General features: G+C 44.7%; 1 protein-coding gene and 1 long non-coding RNA gene across 6 annotated transcripts in view; one reads left to right on the top strand and one right to left on the bottom strand.

Moving 5' to 3' along the window:
- DNAJB6 (DnaJ heat shock protein family (Hsp40) member B6) overlaps nucleotides 1–18,119 on the bottom strand; it is a 57,179-nt gene extending 39,060 nt beyond the window's left edge. The window contains exons 1-3 of one of the 5 annotated variants that reach the window (XM_084786976.1): nucleotides 17,868–18,119; nucleotides 3,644–3,734; nucleotides 835–944 (exon numbers count right to left, since the gene is read on the bottom strand). In XM_084786976.1, the coding sequence (XP_084643102.1) occupies nucleotides 835–944; nucleotides 3,644–3,708 (175 nt within the window). In that variant the 5' untranslated portion in view covers nucleotides 3,709–3,734; nucleotides 17,868–18,119. Of the gene's footprint in view, nucleotides 1–834; nucleotides 945–3,643; nucleotides 3,735–15,546; nucleotides 15,617–17,867 lie in introns of those variants that run through there. The other 4 variants (XM_084786973.1, XM_084786975.1, XM_084786977.1 and 1 more) reach the window with 4 other exon arrangements.
- On the top strand, nucleotides 13,405–15,943 carry LOC311600379. The gene is made up of 2 exons (XR_014780229.1): nucleotides 13,405–15,180; nucleotides 15,575–15,943. It is a non-coding gene; the product is annotated as an uncharacterized lncRNA (long non-coding RNA).
- Nucleotides 18,120–20,284: the final 2,165 nt, after the last annotated feature.

Raw genomic sequence — 20,284 nt, 5'->3', positions numbered from 1 at the left:
AGCTCAAAAGTCCCAAGATTAGGAAGACCTTGCCATGTTTGCAGGATTCCTGTTATCAGTGCCTTAAGTATAAATAAAGACACAAACAAAAAAATCCCAAGATAGTTGTGAGGTAAGTTTCCAGGGTTGCCTTTTAAACTGGGGGAAAGGGTGCATATCAGAATATAGATAATGCAAGGGGTTCTATGTCAATAAGCTGGCTCACTATATTAGGCTCCTTCTAGAAACAGATTTTTAAAGATGGTGGTGAATTATTATTTCCTATGGTCAGTGGATCAGTATCTACCTTTTTTAATGCTTCTGCCTTAACTCATGTCAGGCTACCCAGCAGGATAGTGCTTAGAATGTGGGCAGTACTTTTCCAGTCTCTGGCACTGTTACCAGCCAATATGCAAAATCTTTCCTTTACTACAAACTCAAACCGTGGTGGCTGCCCCTAGCTGACAGCTACCCCTTCACTTAACTGCAAAATATAACCAACCTTCACAGAGGTATCTAATGTCTGTGGCTCTAGATCCAAAGTGTGGCAATCAAAGTCTAAATTGAAGCAGAATGTTCAATCCTTTCCTTATCCAACTACTAAAAAAATAAAATAAAATAAAACAAAACTCCATTAATAGGTCCTGCTACAACAGAACAATGGCTAGAGCTCCTCAGCACTCACAGTTAAGATGTACCAGACACAAAGACCACATGAAAATAAAAACCCCTGGATTGGGAAGGGTAAGCAGTCTTGCTGGGAGCAAACAGATTTTGTGTCTATGCTCTGCTACCTCTGGAAAGCCCTGTTCTGTGGCCTCCTCTCAGGGCCTTCACAAGGTCAGATTTACTTACCATCTGATAACACCTCGTATGCCTCGGCTACTTGTTTGAATTTCCGTTCTGCTTCTTCTTTGTTTTCAGGATTTTTGTCTGGGTGCCATTTAAGTGCCTGTTTCCGATACCTTAAAAGATGAAAAGGATGTGCACTGAGCCCGTGTAAGCAGCTAGGCATGGGAATGCACACCTTTAATTCCAGCAACGGGTCTGAGTTGAAGCCAGGCTGATATAAAGAGACAGAACAAGAGGACAAAAAACAAAAGACCCTACCCCTAAGCAGAAAATGGCTACACCATTAGGTGAAATTAACAGTATTTTAGCAGTAAAGCCCCCTTTTCCTGAGAATGAAATAAGCAACTTATAACTCAGATTACTAACACAAAATCACAAGAATTAGTTTGAAATTTTAATGTGTCTGATGATCCATGTGCCCAAATTATAGGTTCTGGTAATCAGGCTAAACATATACAAAATATTTGTCTAGACAAGGCCTTGTCCACTTAGCAAAACAGATATAATTTAAATAAATTCCCTTATATTTCTATTTGCTCAGCCCACTACTCCTACTCATAAGTGCAAAGGAAAGACATCTCCCATAGCACAAGCCAGACTACTAGTATCTTTTAAACAGCAACCTTTTCTGATTTTACAGTCTAAAGAAAATTGAAACATCAACTTTTGTGACTAAAGTATGGCCAATGATGGAGCACCTAACAATGTAGACAACTTTAAGCAAAACATAAGTGGTAAGTTAGGTAAATTCAGTAGTAAATAAGTTGTGTCCCTTATGACCCAATGAATTAAGACTGGCAAATACCCAGTGCCCTGCATTAACTAAGGAGCATATGAAAACCCAAGTGTGGTGTTAAATTGTCAACTTGACACAACCTAGAATCACGTTTGTTTTAAGTTGTCTTTTTGGCTTGGTTGGTTGGTTTTGGTTTTGGTTTTGGTTTTGGTTTGGTTTTGGTTTTGGTTTTGGTTTTGGTTTTGGAGATGGGGTTTCCCTGTGTAGCCTTGGCTGGAGAGATGGCTCAGTAGTTAGGAGTGCTGCCTGCTCTTCCACAGGTCCTGAGTTCAAGTCCCAGCAACCACATGGTCGCTCACACCATTGTGATCTGATGCCCTATTCTGCAGATAAAGCACTATATACAACAAATAATAAATTTAAAAATAGAAAGAGCCAGGCGTTGTAGCACATACCTTTAGTACCAGCACTCGGGAGGCAGAGGCAGGTGGATCATTGTGAGCCCACGGCCAGCCTGGTCTGCACAGTAAATGCAGGAGAGCTAAGGCTAAACGGAGAAACCCCTGTCGGAGGAGGAAATGCATGATTCCCCTCCCTCTCTGGCTCATCATGTGTTAAATGTGCCTCTGAGCCAGAGCTGCTGCTTATCCCTGACTCAAAGAGCCAAAAGATTTTTTTACTAGCGTAAGTAATTAAGTAGTAAACCCTCAGAGAAAAGTATGAAGAGTAATTAATCCACCAGACTCTGCTTAAATCGTCTCAGTTTTGCCGGGCACACACCTTTAATCCCAGCACTCAGGGAGGCAGAGGCAGGCAGACTGCTGTGAGTTTGAGGCCAGCCTGGTCTACAAAGCAAGTACAGGACAGCCAAGATAATATAGGGAAACCCTGTCTCGAAAAAACAAACAAAATTCAGGGGTTTTTTTCCCTAGCTTGTCAAAGCTGGACTTTGACAGCCAGGGCTATTACAGAGAAACCATTGGGAGGGTTGGGGAAAAGGAATCACATTATGGACATAGTTTAGTGGAGACAACAGACCTTGGTTGGACTTCAGAAACACAAAGGCAAGAAAAAAGCCAAGATAAAGTATCACAAAGTAAATATAGATACTACCAGGAACTGTAGATGAACACAGGGCCTCTAGCATAGAAGGGCAAATGCTCTCGTTTTAACATTTCTATTTTGGGACAGAGTCTGGGTGTTCTTCCCCCCACCCCTCTCTCTGTGTGTAAGAGAGAGAGAGAGACAAACAGAGACAGAGAAAACCAAGTCTACCTCCTAAGAACCAACCGTCCAACCTTTTTTTTGAGACTGCGTAGGTCTTTCTTCGTAAGAACACAGACATCACCAATGAGGTAGAATGTTAAATAAGCTCCAGGTCTGAGCACAAATGTTAGCATTTAACTTAAAATTAAACCATAGGTTAAAGGCCACTTTAGGACTGTGGTGGGCAGTAATCTAGTGCCTGCCTGTCATGTATGAGGCTCTGGATTAGATCCCTGTACAGGGTGAGTGTCTTGTCAAGATTTGAGAGCATAGCCGGGCGCGGTGGCGCATGTCTTTAATCCCAGCACTCGGGAGGCAGAGGCAGGTGGATCACTGTGAGTTCGAGGCCAGCCTGGTCTACAAAGTGAGTCTAGGACAGCCAAGGCTACACAGAGAAACCCTGTCTTGAAAAGCCAAAAAAGATTTGAGAGCATTTGTTACTCTTACTGACAGCCCAAGTTTGATTCCCAGTGTATATATATGGTGGTTTGTAACTATCCATAAAGCCAGTACTAGGGGGATCTTATACTGCTCTCTTCACCTTCCTTGGACACTGAGCACACACACCACATACATAAGCATGCAAAACATTCACACATAAAATGAGTAAATCTCAAGCCGGCGTGGTGGCATACACCTTTAATCCCAGCACTCAGGAGACAGAGGCCGGGGGATCCCGGCCAGCCTGGTCTACAAAGTGACTTTTAAAAAGGAAAGCAAAATAAAAGGTTTAGTAGGTGACACAAATAACATTATCCAATTACCAATGAATCATGGTAGAGATTATCATTTCAGAAATAAATCACTTACGCCTTTTTAATATCCTCGGGTGAGGCATGTCTCTGCACGCCTAGAACTTCATAGTAGTCCACCATGTTTTCACAGAGTGTTGGAACAAATCCTGCAAATACAAAAATACAGTCTTATCAATGAAAAATGGGAGGCAAAAATGAAATGCTCGGTGAAAGTGGTTCCCTGACAGCACCTACTGGCCCAGAGAGAACTTCTGGCAGCCAGTCACAAGGGCCTGCCTTGTGACCTTGTCCATAAAGTGGGGAAAATAATCATTTCCCATCTGGGTGATGGCACATGCCTTTAATCCCGGTGTTTAGGATGCAGAAGCAAGCAGATCTGAGATCTATGCCAGTCTGGTCTACAAAGTAAGTTAAAAGGGGGTGTGGGGGGAGGGAGGAATCATTCCCAAAATCTATCTAGAAAAAATGCTTGAGTGATCTAGTAATAGCCTAAACTATAAACAGGTCACCGGGCTCTGAGGCAGAGATCAGAAGCCACTTGACTAAAGGACTGGCTACATTTGCTTTCATAGACCACAATGTGCTTGGAGAGATTTGATGAGTTTCTGCACAGGGCACTAGGCAAGACTACAAGAATGAACACACTATCCCTGCACTGAAAAGCACCCTTCCTCAGCCCCGTGGCTCTCTCATGGGAATGGCAAAAGCCCTTGCATGAAGTTATCCTTGAGAAAAACCCAACAGCACAAATATTCTGCCTATCAGAAACCAAATGGGCTGAGCAATAAACAAAAGCAGCAAAAAACCTACACCTCTTCCTCCCTACTTCATTAAGGGATACAGGGTTGTGGCAACAAAGAAGGGTCTAAAGAAGCATTTTAAAAGCAGTGCTAGCCAGGCGGTGGTGGCACACGCCTTTAATCCCAGTACTCGAGAAGCAGAGGCAGGCAGATCGCTGTGTGTTCAAGGCCATCCTGGTCTACAAAGTGAGGCCAGGACAGCCTAGGCTACACACAGAGAAGCCCTGTCCTCCCCTCCCCCCCACCAAAAAGACAATGCTAGCTAGGTATGGGGGTTCACGCCTTTAATCCCAGCACTTGAGAAGCAGAGGCAGGCAGATCGCTGTGAGTTCAGGGCCAGCCTGGTCTACAAAGTTAGTCTAGGCCAGCTAAGGCTACACAGAAACCCTGTCTCGAAAAACCAAATAAATAGATAAATGCATCGCTAACTGCTGGACTCAACAGAGACAACTAAGGCAAACACTGTTATGCGAATCCACTCTAGAAAACAAGAAGTCTCAAGACTGTTTCTAATTCCAAATATGTGAGCGTACAAAGGGAGCCACTGCTAAGCTAGGCATTGTTAGTCCTCTCCTCCCTCTTATTTCAGTTTGTCTAATGTTTCCACCAGTGTTCCTGTTTTCAGTACTGGAGCTGACACATTAACCAGCCACAAATGCTGACTACAAGGCAGCATCAACTAGCCGTGTCTTGTATTCGGACAACACTTGAATCCTGGCCATCCTAAATGAAGAGTACCCCTTGAGACCTCTTCTGGAGAACTTTGATGCTTTGCTAGAGCTGCCAACTTCTAACCAAGCCCCTTGAAATGGACACTGATTTAAGGTCAATGATAGTTCAATATATTTCTCGACAGTCTTGACTCACTCACTGGTTTCCACTTCTGTCCTATCTCATCATTTGAAATCATCTGGTTTCAATAAGCTCAGCAACTCCTAAGCCTCCTAGTACCCTCCTAGTACACTCTCCTGACATCGGAAATCTTCCCTGTCTTCTTACATCTGCCTTCTATGGCCAACTTCCTCATTGAAAGGGGCTCAAAGCCTCTTCTCACCATCTATCTCCTGTTATATAACAGGAGTCGCAAATGGAAGCCTAACCTAGTAAACATGCACATGACTGTGCAAAATAGCCGCTTGGATACTGAGCAGGTTGTCTCAAATAGAACATGACCAAAACTTAACTCCTGAGCCACCCCACTCCACCCAACATGTAGTTCTCTAGAAAATTGTACCTTGGTGCCAGGCGTGGTGGCAGCACTCAGGAGGCAGAGGCAGGTGGATCGACCTGAGTTCGAGGCCAGCCTGGTCTACAAAGGGAGTCCAGGACAGCCAAGGCTACACAGAGAAACCCTGTCTCAAAAAACCAAAAAAAAAAAAAAAAAAAAAAAAAAGAAAAGAAAAGAAAATTTTACCTTGATTGTTCTACCTTGATTATCTCAGTGTTGCTACACCCACCACATAAATAAATTATACACAAGTAGTATCTATCTTACAAAGTATCTTCAGCTCTATCTTCATTATGGCTCTGGGTCCTTACACCTGCAGAAAGCAGCCTTTGGGCCATGCCTCTTCTCAATGAAGACAGAGACTCAAAAGTATACCAGCCACAAGGGATTCTAAGTCAACTGGGAAATTAGGGGGACAATCACTCGTTGTATTGACTGGTGTCAGGTGTGACAGGAAAAGAGTTACAAAATATATCAGAGCACATCACCCAAGTTTAAGAGCGATTCCAACTTATATCAATCAAGTTGGGTGTGGTAGGAGGATCAAGAATTAGGCCACAGTCTGACATAGATTTCTAGCCAACAGAAGACACATGTCTGTCTCAGAAAACAAGCAAATGGCTGGGTGTGGCGGCACACGCCTTTAATCCCAGCACTCGGGAGGCAGAGGCAGGTGAATCGCTGAGTTCGAGGCCAGCCTACTCTACAAAGCGAGACTAGGACAGCCAAGGCTACACAGAGAAACCCTGTCTTAAAAACAAGAAAAAGGAAAACAAATGGAAAAACATCTTTTGGGCTTTGTTTTGTTTGGTTGGGTTTTGGTTTTGGGTTTGGGTTTGTTTTGGTTTGTTTTGGTTTAGTTTCTTGGTGGGGGGGGGCATTGGGTTGGGCTAGGTTGGGATGGGTTTTGAAACAGTTTGTAGCCTGAGCTGTCCTGGACTCACTTTGGAGACCAGGCTGGCCTCAGAGATCCGCCTGCCTCTGCCTCCCAGTGCTGGGATTAAAGGCGTGCGCCACCATACCTGGCTGGATGTTTCGGTTGGTGGGTTGGGTTGGGTTGGGTTGGGTTGGGTTGGGTTGGGTTGGGTTTGTTTGTTTGTTTGTTTGAAGAGTCAGGGCTTCTTTGTGTAGCCCTGGGTGTCCTGGTCATCCATCTGACTCTGTCCCCTGTGTGCTGGAACTAAAGGTGTGCCACCACTAGTACTTTAAAAGTACCTTGCAAGCAGGGCATGATGGTGCATGCCTTTAAACCCAGCACTCAGGAGGCAGAGGCAGGAAGATGGACCTGTCTTGTCTACAGAGTTCCAGAACAGCCACAGCTACATAGACAAACTGTGTCAGAAAACAAAAAAGAAAACGTCTGAGTCTCTCTGTGGAAGTCTGAGTCTCTGTGGATCGGTATCTTGTCTGTTTCTTGTGCAGCGAGTTATCTGGCCTGTACTCTTCAGGTACCCACACATCCATCTATCCAAGTTGTGACCATTCAGACATTGCTAGAAGCTAGGCATGGTGGCATACACCTTTGATGCCAGCACTAGGTGGGCAGGAGGAGCAGGTGGCTCTCCGTTGAGTTAGAAGCAGCCAGAAGTACATAATGAGACCAGATCTCAAAAACACTGCTGAAAGTACCCTGAAGCAGCAGCCAAGAAAGAACTTTTTTAAAAAAAGATTTATGTATTTATTATTGTGTATACAGTGTTCTGCCTACATGTACACCACACGCCAGAAGAGATCATTAGATCACATTATAGATGGTTGTGAGCCACCATGTAGTTGCTGGGAATTGAACTCAGGACCTCTGGAAGAATAGCCAGTGCTCTTAACCTGAGCCATCTCTCCAGCCCCAAGAAAGAACTTTTCTGACAAGAGGGCAGAACCCTGAGGAGACAGTGGGATGGTGGTCTGAGGCAGGTGGGCTGTTAAAGACTAGACTGTACAAACTTCTCTGTCACAACAGGAACTACTGGTGCAGCCCTATAATCTGAGGTAGGTATTCTAGACCTTGGGATGAAGATGGAGTACAGCTGGTAGAATGCTTAAACAAAAGCCCCGTGTTTGATTTCCAGCAACTCATGACCAGCACTGAGGTAGAAAAGGGGATCGGAAGACAATGGCTATCCTTTACACGCAGCAAGTTCAATGCTAACCTAGGCTACGTAAGACCCTGCTTCAAATATACATGACATAAATGATTCTGGACTGGGAGTCATTGCCCAGTGGCAAGGTGTTTGATACCATGTGTTTAGTAAAATATTCAAGGCCCTGAATTCTACCCAAAACACTAAATTTTAGCTGAATAGCCGCAAGTGTAGCCACTTTACATTTTTGACTCTACTATCAGCATAAGTAACAATTCTGGCCCTGCTCCTTCTCTCATACGTGTGTCATTTAGTGAGTAAAGGTTATTCTGAGTTCTATCTCCAGTACCAACAAAAAAGGAGTGGTAGAAGCAAGCACACAGGTCTTTAATCCCATCCCCTCCAGAGGTGAAATCTGAGCAAGGACTTCAAGTTTATCCTATCTCAACCAGCTCCAGTCTGTGCTACTTTTAGACTCTACCCCAAAAGAAAAGGCTGAGTTTAGTACCTTTTTGTGTCAGTACCATGTCAGGTGATATGACTCAGTAGTAAAGAACTTACCCACAATGCACAAGCCTGGACTAACAATCATGTTTACACACATGCTATATAAAGCAAGCTTGTGTCCATAAAATCTGGAGGAATAGGGGGAAAACTACAGCTTTGACTCCTATTAGTTGATTACCTGTTGTCTATTTTCCATCTAAGCCTTGTCCTTTCCTGTTGAGATCACTAAAAAACAAGCTTTGACTGTCTTCCAGTTTTTACTCTTTCAATACAGGGATGCCCAGCAAGGGCCAGGTTCCATTGAGTGTTGAAGGAGGGGCATTTGGTGGTGTAAGGCATTTAACGTGGGCCTCCCATATGCCAACTACACTCTACCACTGAGATACAGTCTCAGGTGACTAGTGCCCCTTTAAAGCAAGGTTTCACTAAATCAGACTGACCTAGATTCTGGCAGTCCCCCTGCCTCAGACTCCTGAGTGGATGATTATTACAGGCCTCAGCTCCCGGGCTGTACAAATGTATTTAAGTTACACTCAGTCTTGTCAATGCAGGATACACCTTGTCTGAAGTTTTTTTATTTATCCAAGATGAAACTGCTGCCAAAGGTTTCTATCTTATATAATTCAACAAGCAGTGGCAGTGTGGAAACTTTATCTAAGTTTACTCATTATAATTTATAATTTCTCACTTCTAACTCAAGGTCAGGTTCTGCTTATGCAACATTCTCATTTTTTCCAGACAAACCTACAATATTTTTTTAAAAAAAGGCTGGAGAGATGGCTCAGAGGTTAATGACACTGACTGCTCCTCCAGAGCTCCTGAGTTCAATTCCCAGCAACACAAGGTGGCTCATACCCACCTATAATGTGATCTGATGCCCTTCTGGCCTGCAGGTGTACATGCAGGCAGGGCACTGCATACATAATAAAAAAAAATAATTCTTTTTTTAAAAAACCTGAACCAAGTATAGTTTACATAGTTATTAGTTCCAGGCTAGTCAAGGCTTGTCTAGAGAGGGAGGGAGGGAGGGAGGGAGGGAGGGAGGGAAGGAAGGAGGGAAGGAAGGAAGGAAGGAAGGTTTGGAAAGATGCAGCAGTCTGAAATTTCCAATAGACTCAACATCCTCTCTTCTGATTTCCTTGGATACTAGTCAAGCACATAGTGTACACATATACATGAAGGCAAGATGCTCATAGATGTAAAAAAAAAAATTTGTTTTTTGTTTTTCAAGACAGGGTTTCTCTGTGTAGCCTTGACTGTCCTGGACTCGCTTTGTAGACCAGGCTGGCCTCGAACTCTACCTGCCTCTGCCTCCCAAGTGCTGGGATTAAAGGTGTGCGCTACCACAGCCTGGCCATAAAATTATTTTTGAATTATTGCAAACTTATCTATTTTGACAGCCATAGCAGTACCAAGAGTTCAAGAACTTGAGTTACAAGATAGTTTCAAAAGATGAATACCCCACTCCACTCCCATAAAAACTGAGTGTGGGTAGAGAGGTGTACGGGGAAGAAAGAAAAAGACACTAAACCAAGGTGTTCAAACTTTACACAAGTTGCTAACTCAGAGAAAGTAATCAAATTTTTAATATCTCCTGAAATACAAATATCCTAAGCCACTCCTGGTTGACTTACGTTAACATTTTTGGGGCCAGCAAGACAAGACCAACCTGCCTTTGATCCCCAGACAAGACACACACATGATCTCTGAACATTACATTCATGTTGTACCATACATGTGTCCACAATTCATACACATTCATACACTAACATGCACAGCATAACCATGGGGTTTCTCTGTAAGCCCTGACTGTCTTGAACTCACTCTGTAGACCAGGCTGGCCTTAAACTAGAACCCTGTGGCACACTAATTTTAATTTTAAAGACCATTTCTGATGGTAGAATTCCAGGTTATAAAGATAGCTTCGTTTTTAACTTTATGTGAATGCGGGTACCTAGGGGGACCAGAAGTGGCATCTCCTGGTAGCTTCTTAAATACAGGTGAGCTGCACCTGATGTTGAGTGCTGAGGACTGAACTTAGATATGCTGCAAGACCAATAACCAGCTGTAGGACAGGAAGTTAGCTGCCCCTGACTGAGAGAAGGGAGCGGGTGGAGTGCAGGCCAGTATGAAGGAGATAAGCAGCATGTAGATCTAAATTTGCCCCAGTTTAGTGATTGATTTTCAAGTTAAACACATTCAACCTCCAAGATGATCTCATTTCTACTCTGTCCTTGGACTTTTCTCCTAAAACCACTAGCAGGCACAGAAACCTGCTAGAGCAGACCTGTTGTTACTGCACCCCTGCCACTGTTGTGCTGTTTAATTCTAGAATCATATTCCTAGGCTTTATTGCTGCCAGATACACTTGACTTTTCCTGATGCACAGTTGTCTGTCCATAAAGGCCTGGGCAACAATTTTTCGTAGGCATCTTCCCAGGTCACCAACAAAAACAGCTCTTTTCCTTTCCCACAAAGGAGAATGAATACTGAAAAGGAGAAATGCAATCCAAGGCCATATCCACTAAAGACTCTCAGCTATCTTTTCTCTTATAAAAGAGTAAATTAGGCCAGTAAATTAAGCACCTTCATCCAGCATTCTAAAAGCTGGGCTACATAGAGAGCCTATCTCCAAAAACAAAAACAAGAAAAAAAAATTTAGTATGTTTTACTGGCCATGCTGGCAAAGGCTTTTAATCTAGGCACTTAGGAAGCAGAGGCAGGAAGGTATGAGTTCAAAGTTAACCTAATCTACATGTTCAACTTCACACCAGCTAGCACTATATAGTGAGAGCCTGTCTTAGAAAAAAAATTTAAATTATTGTTTAAAAATATTAATTAGCAGAAAAAAATATTAATTAGCCAGGAGTGGTATCAGGCTAAAATGGCATCATGCTCAATAAATATGCACAAGAGTTATGTTTATCTTTGTGTGTGTGTGTGTGTGTGTGTGTGTGTGTGTGTGTGTATGGTTTTTTGAGACAGGATTTCTCTGTAAAGCCCTGGCTGTCCTAGACTCACTATGTAGACCAGGCTGGCCTCAAACTCACAACAATCCACCTGCCTCTGCCTCCTAGTACTGGGATTAAAGTTGTGAGGCACCACATCCAGCTATGTTTATCATTCTTAAAACTTTAAAACACAAGCACATTAACACTATTAAAAGAAAGCAGCCAGGCGTGGTGGCGCACGCCTTTAGTCCCAGCACTCGGGAGGCAGAGGCAGGTGGATCACTGTGAGTTCGAGTCCAGCCTGGTCTACAAAGTGAGTCCAGGACAGCCAAGGCTACACAGAGAGACCCTGTCTCGAAAAACCAAAAAAAAAAAAAAAAAAAGTAAAGCAAAAGAAAATCTGGGTTTGGTGAAGAAATCTTAGACGTAATATTAGAAACATAAACCATAAAAACAAGCGCTTACTTGGGAGGCAGAGGCAGGCGATCACTTTATGTTCGAGGCCAGCCTTGTCTACAAAGTATGTCCAAGACACAGAGAAACCCTGCCTCAAAAAACAAAAATTCCTATGTGGTGGCATCACATTAAATATAGTACTATTTTCTTGACAGAACAGAAGCAGGAAGCAAATGTGAAGAGAACCAAGCCAGGTGAGACAGACCTACAAAATGCTAGGAGGCTGAGGCTAAGCCATGGAAAACATTTAACAAAAGATGTGTGCCCGGGGGCTGGAGAGAGGGCTCAAAGGTTAAGAGCACTGTCTGCTCTTCCAAAGGTCCTGAGTTCAATTCCAAACAACTACATGGTGGCTCACAACCATCTATAATGAGATCTGGTGCCTGCTTCTGGCGTACAGGAAGAATAACTCTGCATGCATGACTGAATGAATAAATAAATATCTTAAAAAAAAAAAAAAAGATGTGTGCCCAAGGAAGCACTAGGGGAGGCAGAGGCAGGCGGGATCTGAGTTCAAGGCCAGCCTTGTTTACAAATGGAGTCTGGGCCAGGTAAGGCTAAACAGAGAAATCCTTTTTTTTTTGGGGGGGGGGGGGACCACAGTAACAATTTAGAAGGAATAAATTATAAATCCAGATACATTTCCTAAATATCACTTCATAATTATCCCGGAACTCCAAGAATATATTAAATGTACTGGCTGGGAATTGTGGCGCACACCTTTAATCCCAGCACTCAGGAGGCAGAGGCAGGCAGATTGCTATGAGTTTGAGGCCAGCCTGGTCTAAAAAGCGAGTCCAGGACAGCCAAGGCTACACAGAGAAAACCTGTCTCGCAAAACCAAAATAAATAAATAAATAAATAAATAAATAAATAAATAAATAAAAAGAAATAAGTGCTGATACCTCAACAAGTTAAGGTACTTGCCATCAAGTCTGAGTTCAATCCCCAGGACCTCCATGGAGAGAAACTCCTACAAGTTGTCCTCTGACCTCCACAAGTACAGAACCACAATACACCTTCCTTACACACCTTTGATGGTAAGAGAGTTTTACCTAGGATCTTACAAAGAAGCAAGTGTGTAATCCCAGCTACTCAAGAGGCTTAGGAGGGGTTTGGGGAGTTTTTGTTTTTGGGTTTTATTGTTGTCAGTTTTGGTTCTTGTTTTGTTTTGAGACTGGGTTTCTCTGCATAGCCCTGGCTGTCCTGGAATTCCCTCTGTAGACCAGGTTAGCCTGGAACCCAGAGATCCAGTGCTGGGATTAAAGGCATGTGTCACAACATTCCCGCTAGAAACAAATTAAGAGCAGTGTTTGAGGGGCTGGAGAGTTGGCTCAGTCCATTAAGAGCGCTGACTGTCCTTCCAATGGACCTGGGTTCAATTCCCAAACCCCACATGGCAGCTCACAATTGTCTGTAACTGCAAGATCTGACAACCTCACACAGACACACATGCAAACAAAAGGCCAACGCACATTAAATAAATAGTTTGCCAGGCTGTGGTGGTGCACATCCATAATCCCAGCACTTGGGAGGCAGAGGCAGTCAGATCTCTGTGAGTTCAAGGACAGCCTGGTCTACAAAGCAAATCTAGAACAGCCTAGGCTACAAAAGAAACTACTATCTGGAAAACACACACAGAGTTGAAAGCAATGGGGACATCCAATGCCTATCTCTAGCCTCCACCACCACATGTACACATGAACACATACATACACCTCACAAGAAACTTTTTTTCAAGTTCAACGTCATTCCCATCCCCCCACCCCCGCAAAAAAATACAAAATTTTACAGGGGACAAAAATCACATGCTAGCCGGGATGGCAGGGCATGCCATTAATCCCAGCACTTGGGAGGCAGAGGCAGGCGGATCGCTGTGAGTTTGAGGCCAGCCTGGTCTACAAAGGGAGTCAAGGACAGGCAGGGCTGTTACACAGAGAAACTCTGTCTCAAATAACCAAAAAAAAAAAAAAAAAAAAAAAAAAAAAAAAAAAAAAAAAAAAAAAAAAAAAATCGCATGCTGCCTAAGGAAGCCACCCTTCTGAAGTCTCAACATTGCTAAAATACTCCAGTACAGTTCAGCAGTGTGGAAGCCAGACACAACACCTTTGTTTCTTCAGAATGCCCAAAGGGCCTTATGACTCGGATTAGGTACTCATTTTAAGAGTAAACTACAATATAAGCCAAATGAAGTAGCTTTTGAAACTGACAAAAACTGAAACCTCAGCCAGGCGTGGTAGCACACACCTTTAACCCTAGAGCTTGGGAAGCAGAGGCTGGCAAATTGGTGTGAGTTCGAGGCCAGCCTGGTCTACAAAGCGAGTGCAGGAACCAAGGCTACACAGAGAAACCCTGGGAGTAGGGAGACAACAACTGAAACCTCTTAAATGAACAATGTGACCCTTAGGAGATAAAAAAAGTATTTTAAGCGTTTTGCATTGTATTTTTCCTTGGCCATCCAAAATTATGGAGTTTGACAAAGCACTTTATCCACAGCATTATTTTTATTAGAAACAAAATTCCACCCCAGGCGTGGTGGCACTTGCCTTTAATCCCAGCATCAGAAATGGTCTAAAAGTGTATTGAGCATCCTTAGCATTACAGTGCAAAAGGCACACTATCATACCAGGAATGGACAGTGACAACAAAGGAGCTGGAAAGATGGCTCAGTAGTTAAGAGCACTCACTGTCTGCTTTTCCAGAAGTCCTGAGTTCAATTCACGGCAACCACACGGCTCACAACCATCTATAATGTGATCTGATGCCCTCTTCTGGCTTGTAGGTGTGCATGCAGGCACAGCACTGTATACATAAACTACCGATGTTGCAGTTCCAGGGAATCCAGTATCTTAAAAAAAAAACTCTTAAGGATGTGGAGGGTGGTAGTGGTACATGCCTTTAATCACAGCACACAGGAGGCAGAGACACGCAGATCTCTAAATTTGAGACCAGCCTGGTCTAGAGTGAGTTCTAAAACAGCCAAGGCTATAAAAAGAAACCCTGTCTTGAAAGCAAAAAACTTAGGTTCTGAGTTTGCTGCATGAAAATTTTAACAGTTGTTATGGGCACAATGCTGCTGGTCTACACAGGAAAATGGTACTACAACTTAATACTGACAGGACTGCTTGAAGAGTGGTCTAATGTTCCAAAGAATTCCTAATTTCATTTTTACAGTTTGCAAGAATATTCACCACCACAACCAAGGCTAACATAGAGACCCTGTCTTGAAAAACAAAAAACAAAAAAAAAGAATATTCACCACCCAATAATACTATATGTCTGTCCATAACCCAAAAATCTCACACCATCAAACACTGATTACAACAAGAAAATGCCTTGTTTGTTTTTCTTTTGAAACAGGGACTCTATATGTAGACCTAGCTGACATTCAACTCAATAGACTAGCCTGTCTCTATCTCAAGTAATAATTTCTGTTTGGTATTTTTCATTTGTTTTTCCTGAGACATAGTTTCTCTATGTAGCCCTGGCTGTCCTGAACTCCCTCTGTAAACCAGGCTGGCTGTCAACTCAGAGATCAGCCTGCCTCTGCCTCCTAAGTGCTGGGATTAAAGGTGTGAGGCACCACTGCCTTTCTATAAAGCGTTCCACTCTAAAACTCAGAGATCTGAATCCAGTTTGTTCATCTTCCACTGACAAAAGCTAACTTCTCAGGCTATAGGCCTGGCTCAGCTGGACAAATAATTTGGTCCCACAAATCTAGCAACATAAATTCCATCTATCCCAACTCCAAAAGTTGTACTCTGGGCCATGTAGAACACTGCTGAGGCCCCAGCATTCTGGAGGCAGACAGGTGCATCTCTGAGTTCAAGACCAATCTCATCTACATACCCAGTTCTAAACCTGCTACAGCTCAAGTGAGTCCTGTAGCCAAAAGAAAGTAAAGGGGGAAGAAAGAAACGGAGTATGGTAGTACACACCTTTAATCCCAGCACTTGGGAGACAAAGGCAAACTGATCGCTGAGTTCCAGGGTAACACAGTGTGAGACACTAAACTCTAAAACTAAACAAAAAGAACAAAGTCAGAACTGGCACTGTAGAGCTATATATAAATACAGATGGAGCTGGGTGTGGTGGTGCATGCCTTTGATCCCAGCACTGGGGAGGGAGAGGCAGGCATATCACTGTGAGTTTGAGGCCAGCCTGGTCTACAAAGCAAGTCCAGGACAGCCAAGGCTACAGAGAGACCCTGTCTCGAAGAAAAAATAAATAAAAAACAACAAAGAAAATACAGACGGAACTGGCAGAAAAGGCAGATCGATGGAAGATGCGTACTTATATGCCCTAACATTTCATACACACACACACACACACACACACACACACACACACACACACACAATAAAAAATAAAAATAAGTACAATAAAAGTACTTTAAACCAGTCGTGGTGCAAACCTTTAATCTCAGCACTTGGGAGGCAGCAGCAGGAAGATCACTGGGAGTTCTAGCCCAGCATTGTTTACAATGAGTCCAGGACAGCCAAGGCTATACAGAGAAACGCTAAAGGGGGGTTGCGGAGGTGGGGGAGTACTTTAAAAGCCAACTCAGCTGAGCACGGTGAGCCTTTAGTTCCAGCACTGGGGAGAACATAGGCAGGAGAATCTCTGAGTTCAAGACTAGCCTCATCTATAGAGCAAAGTTTCAGGACAGCCAGAAGTACATAGAGAAAACCCTATTTCAATGTCTCAAAAGAAAAACAAACAAACAAAACAAATGCCAACTTCTTCAACAGACACAGTGAAGCCAAAACCTGAGATGAAATTGGGTAAAACAGTGAACAGAAGAAAAGACTTCAACCTTTCTGTTGTTCTATCAAATCATTCATACCTACAGAAAGGCAGCATTTCTTCCCCAAATTTCAAGATCCTCCTAATTCCAAGGCCCCACATGCGGTTCACTGCAAGCTGTCTGCACTGATCACAGAGCAATCACACCGGAGGGCAATTCTCCTTATGGTGGTGACATCCCCGAGGAAACCATGGGAGTCGGGTAACAGTTGCAAACAATTCCTTCCAGCTATCAATCAGTAAGTCTAGTGTGAAGGTTTACACAACCAAGAACAGACTAAGTTCAAATATCAGGATGCTTTTTCTTTTGGTTGTACTCTCCTTTGGTTGCTTAAGTCTAAATTTTCTACTACAGCAGTTGCCTTACAAGTAGATACCGCTGCCTAGGACAGCCATGACTACACAGAGAAACTCTGTCTCGGGGGGGGGGGGGGGGGGGGGCGGAGTAGGGGAGTAGCTATCAGTCCTGAGTTCAATTCCTTCCCTAGATTCTAGGGCCTAGAACGTGAAGGATACTATAAAGCCTGACCACAAATCTACGGTTCTAATAAACAGGTTAATAAAAACAAAGTGGGTGCACTGAGCCTACACTCCCCACCTGCTTGAGCATGCCTTAGAAGGCGGGCCCATCCCCATTCCCTTTCAACGGTTCACTTCGCACACAACTTCGGTAGCTAATCTTTTCAAACTTAGCCCATCTTGTGAAATTTAAAAAAAAAAAAATCGCCATCTCCAAAAGTTTTTAAGACAATCTTAACAGACTGCACTGTAGAGTTCCCTTGTCTACACGACCGAAGTGAATTAAGACTTACTGTAAACCTCAGTTACATAAACTTTTCGTTACATAAAACACAGTAAAGTAACCTTCAAGGCCAACAACCAACGAGTGTTAGAAAAGTAAGCTGAGCCAGGCAGGTCGCCTAGCAAACTTCCCAACAGTCCCATGCGGATCCTGGAAACCGCCTTGGTCCTCCCACCCGGCCCCCTAGGCAGCCTGGGCCGCCCGAGCCAGTGATGGCGCTTTCCATGGGGAGCCCTGCTTTTCGCAAGCCATCTGACCCTTTGCTTGCAGAATGCACCAAGGAGGCCAGGACAAGGTGACACCCGCCTCCCCGACTCCTGTGGCTCTGTGGGCGAACTTCGCGCGTGCCGGGCCCAACCGCCACTGCCGACCTGGGAGAGGACCCCAGCTAAGCCCCCCGGCTAAGCCTGACCCGGAACCGCAGGAGCGTCCCACGGGCCCAGTCTAGAAACCACCCGAACCAGGAACACCTTAGGCCTCGGGCCTCAGCTTGAACTGGAACCGTTCAGCCCTAGCCAGCAGTCCCGGCCCCACTGTCGGCTCGGCTTCCCGGCGCCCGTGTCCCAGGCGCCGGGCCGGGTTACTCCTTCCACAGGCCCTCCCCTACCGGCGGCCAACCCTGCTCTCCGCCTCTGTCCGAGGGACCCTCACCGAGGACGCGGCGGCCGGCAAGCGGGGAAGTCGGGCGGCCGGTCTCCTCGCGGCTCTGGCACAGCTGCGCTGGTGGCTGTGGCGGCGTCTCCTCGCGCTTTCCTTTCTCTCCTTTTCTCCAACAACAAACAGGAAGTGCGTCAGGCGTTGGCGGCGCGGGGACGTCGACTTCCGCCCGGCCCTGAAGCCACGCAAGCGCAGCAGCACTTAACCCGCTTCCGTCCGCGTCCGATTCGATAGCGTCCGTCTAGCGTTCGGGAAGATTCTGCTAGTCTAGGACGGTGGGACGCAGGAGAGTTTATATAGTCAAGATGGCTGAGTGGAGCAGGAAGCTCCGCCCAGCGATACTTCTGAGCCTGGAGGTCTCCAAAACCTAAGGCTACTTGTGGGCAACCGGTGACCGGCCCAGGGACCCCCGCACTTGCCTGGAAGAATGCAGGGAGGAAGGACGCCTTTGACTGTGGAAACTGACCCATAAAGTTCCGAGATAGCTATCTGATAGCAGAGTGTAACTCATACGCCCTATGGATGTGGAGAGTTGGTCCCGAGGTTTGGAAGAAAGGCTAGCACACTGGAGGTTCGGCCCGGCCAACAAACAGCCCCAACTTCGATCCCCCTTAGGACCCAGTCTCCAACTCTCATCACTTATTTGAAGCATGAGAGGCCCCATCATTGCCAGCACACAGTGCCCAATCAAAGCATCTGTTTGGGGTTTTTTGTTTTGCTTTGTTTGAGACAGGGTTTCTCAGTGTAGCCCTGGCTATTAATCCAGCATCTAGGTTTCAACCACCTTTTCATCACACGGAATTTTTCTTTTCCTTTGCTCTTTGGTTTTGTTTTGTTTTCCCCGAGGATGGAATTTTATTTTCCCGATGCCAGGCATTGAACCCAAGGCCTCGTACATGCTAAACATTCTACCATAGAGCCAAATCTGAACCAACCCTCTTTTATTTCCGATAGGCTACCACTTAGTTGCTCCCTCTGACCTTGAGCTTTCCAGCTCACAGACTCCAAATTAACTGAGATTACAGGGGTTTTTGTTTTTGTTTGTTTGTTTGTTTTTTACAAATCTCTACCACTACTAGGCCCAGTTTACCCTGAAATGCTGGACAGAAGGCATTTTGCACATTTTTTTCTACTTCGTAGAGAGAAACAGCAGTTCCAGTTGGACTTCCTCAACCGTTCCCAAATCCAGTGATCTGCTTAAAGACACACCCTCCAAAACTGCCCTTAGGGGCTAAGGTACATGCCATGCCCAGTCGGCCCTGCCTTTGAGGGCCCAGTGCGCTGATTCCCCACAGCTACTCACACCTGCTCATCTCCCTCTGGAGAAAGTCCATAAGCTTCTAAAGCTGCCCGGCGTGGTGGAGCATGCCTTTAATCCCAGCACTCGCGAGAAAGAGGCAGGTGGATCACTGTGTTCCAGGCCTGCCTGGCCTACAAAGCAAGTCTAGGACAGCCAAGGCTACAAGAGTGCTGCATATTGGTGTTCATGAATGCCCTAATGTGCTTGAAAGTATATATACCTTTTTCTTAGTAATATGCCTGCTTCCCATCTAATACACCTGTTAGATAAAAATGACAACAGCTCATTTTGCAAACTTTTTCACTGGGCCAACAGACTGAGCTGAAAAATCAAGATGGAGCTGGGCGGTGGTGGTGCCTTTAATCCCAACACTCGGGAGGCAGAGGCAGGTGGATCCCTGTGAGTTCGAGCCCAACCTGGTCTACAAAGTGAGTCCAGGACAGTCAAGGCTTCACAGAGAAACCCTGTCTCCAAAAACAAAAAGAAAGAAAAAAGTATCTGCCTGTAGGCAACCCTTTAAGGCATGTTTTTCTTTTTTTCTTTTTAATATTGGGGGGGGGGTTCTTTTTTTTTCTTGGGGGTGGCGATTTGTTTCAAGCAGGGTTTCTCTGTGTAGCCCTGGCTGTCCTCTCTTTGTAGACCAGGCTGGCCTCGAACTGAACTCAGAGATCTTCTTGCCTCTGCCTCCGGACTACTGGGATTGCTCTACCACACCTAGCTTAGTGGGAGTGTTTATAATGAATTCCACCAGAGAAGTGATCTGCCCAGTCCTAGACTGATCAAAGACACAATCTCCAGCAACACACACACACACACACACACACACACACCTCTGACTAAATAAGATTTTTTAAATGAGCTGGAAAGCAATGGGGTTCCTGTTGCCAGAGATGTTCAAGCAAAGGTTATTGTGGACAGCATGTCCCAAAAGTCCAGAGTCCATCAAACTTGGCTTCCTTCATTGTCAGCCGTCTGTGTGCTTATTCACTCAACCAATACTTACTTGTGTGTGCAAGTTCCAAGATAGCCAGGGCTATTACACAGAGAAACCCTGTCTTGAAAAACAAACACAAAAAAGTGCTGAGAGTGAGGGAAGCTCCCAAGCAGTTCC

This window comes from Acomys minous (assembly GCF_964271855.1).
Source record: "Acomys minous genome assembly, chromosome: 6".
Taxonomy (NCBI): domain Eukaryota; kingdom Metazoa; phylum Chordata; class Mammalia; order Rodentia; family Muridae; genus Acomys; species Acomys minous.
The sequence above is the reverse complement of the archived record's forward strand: the minus strand, read 5'-3'. Positions and strand labels throughout refer to the sequence as shown.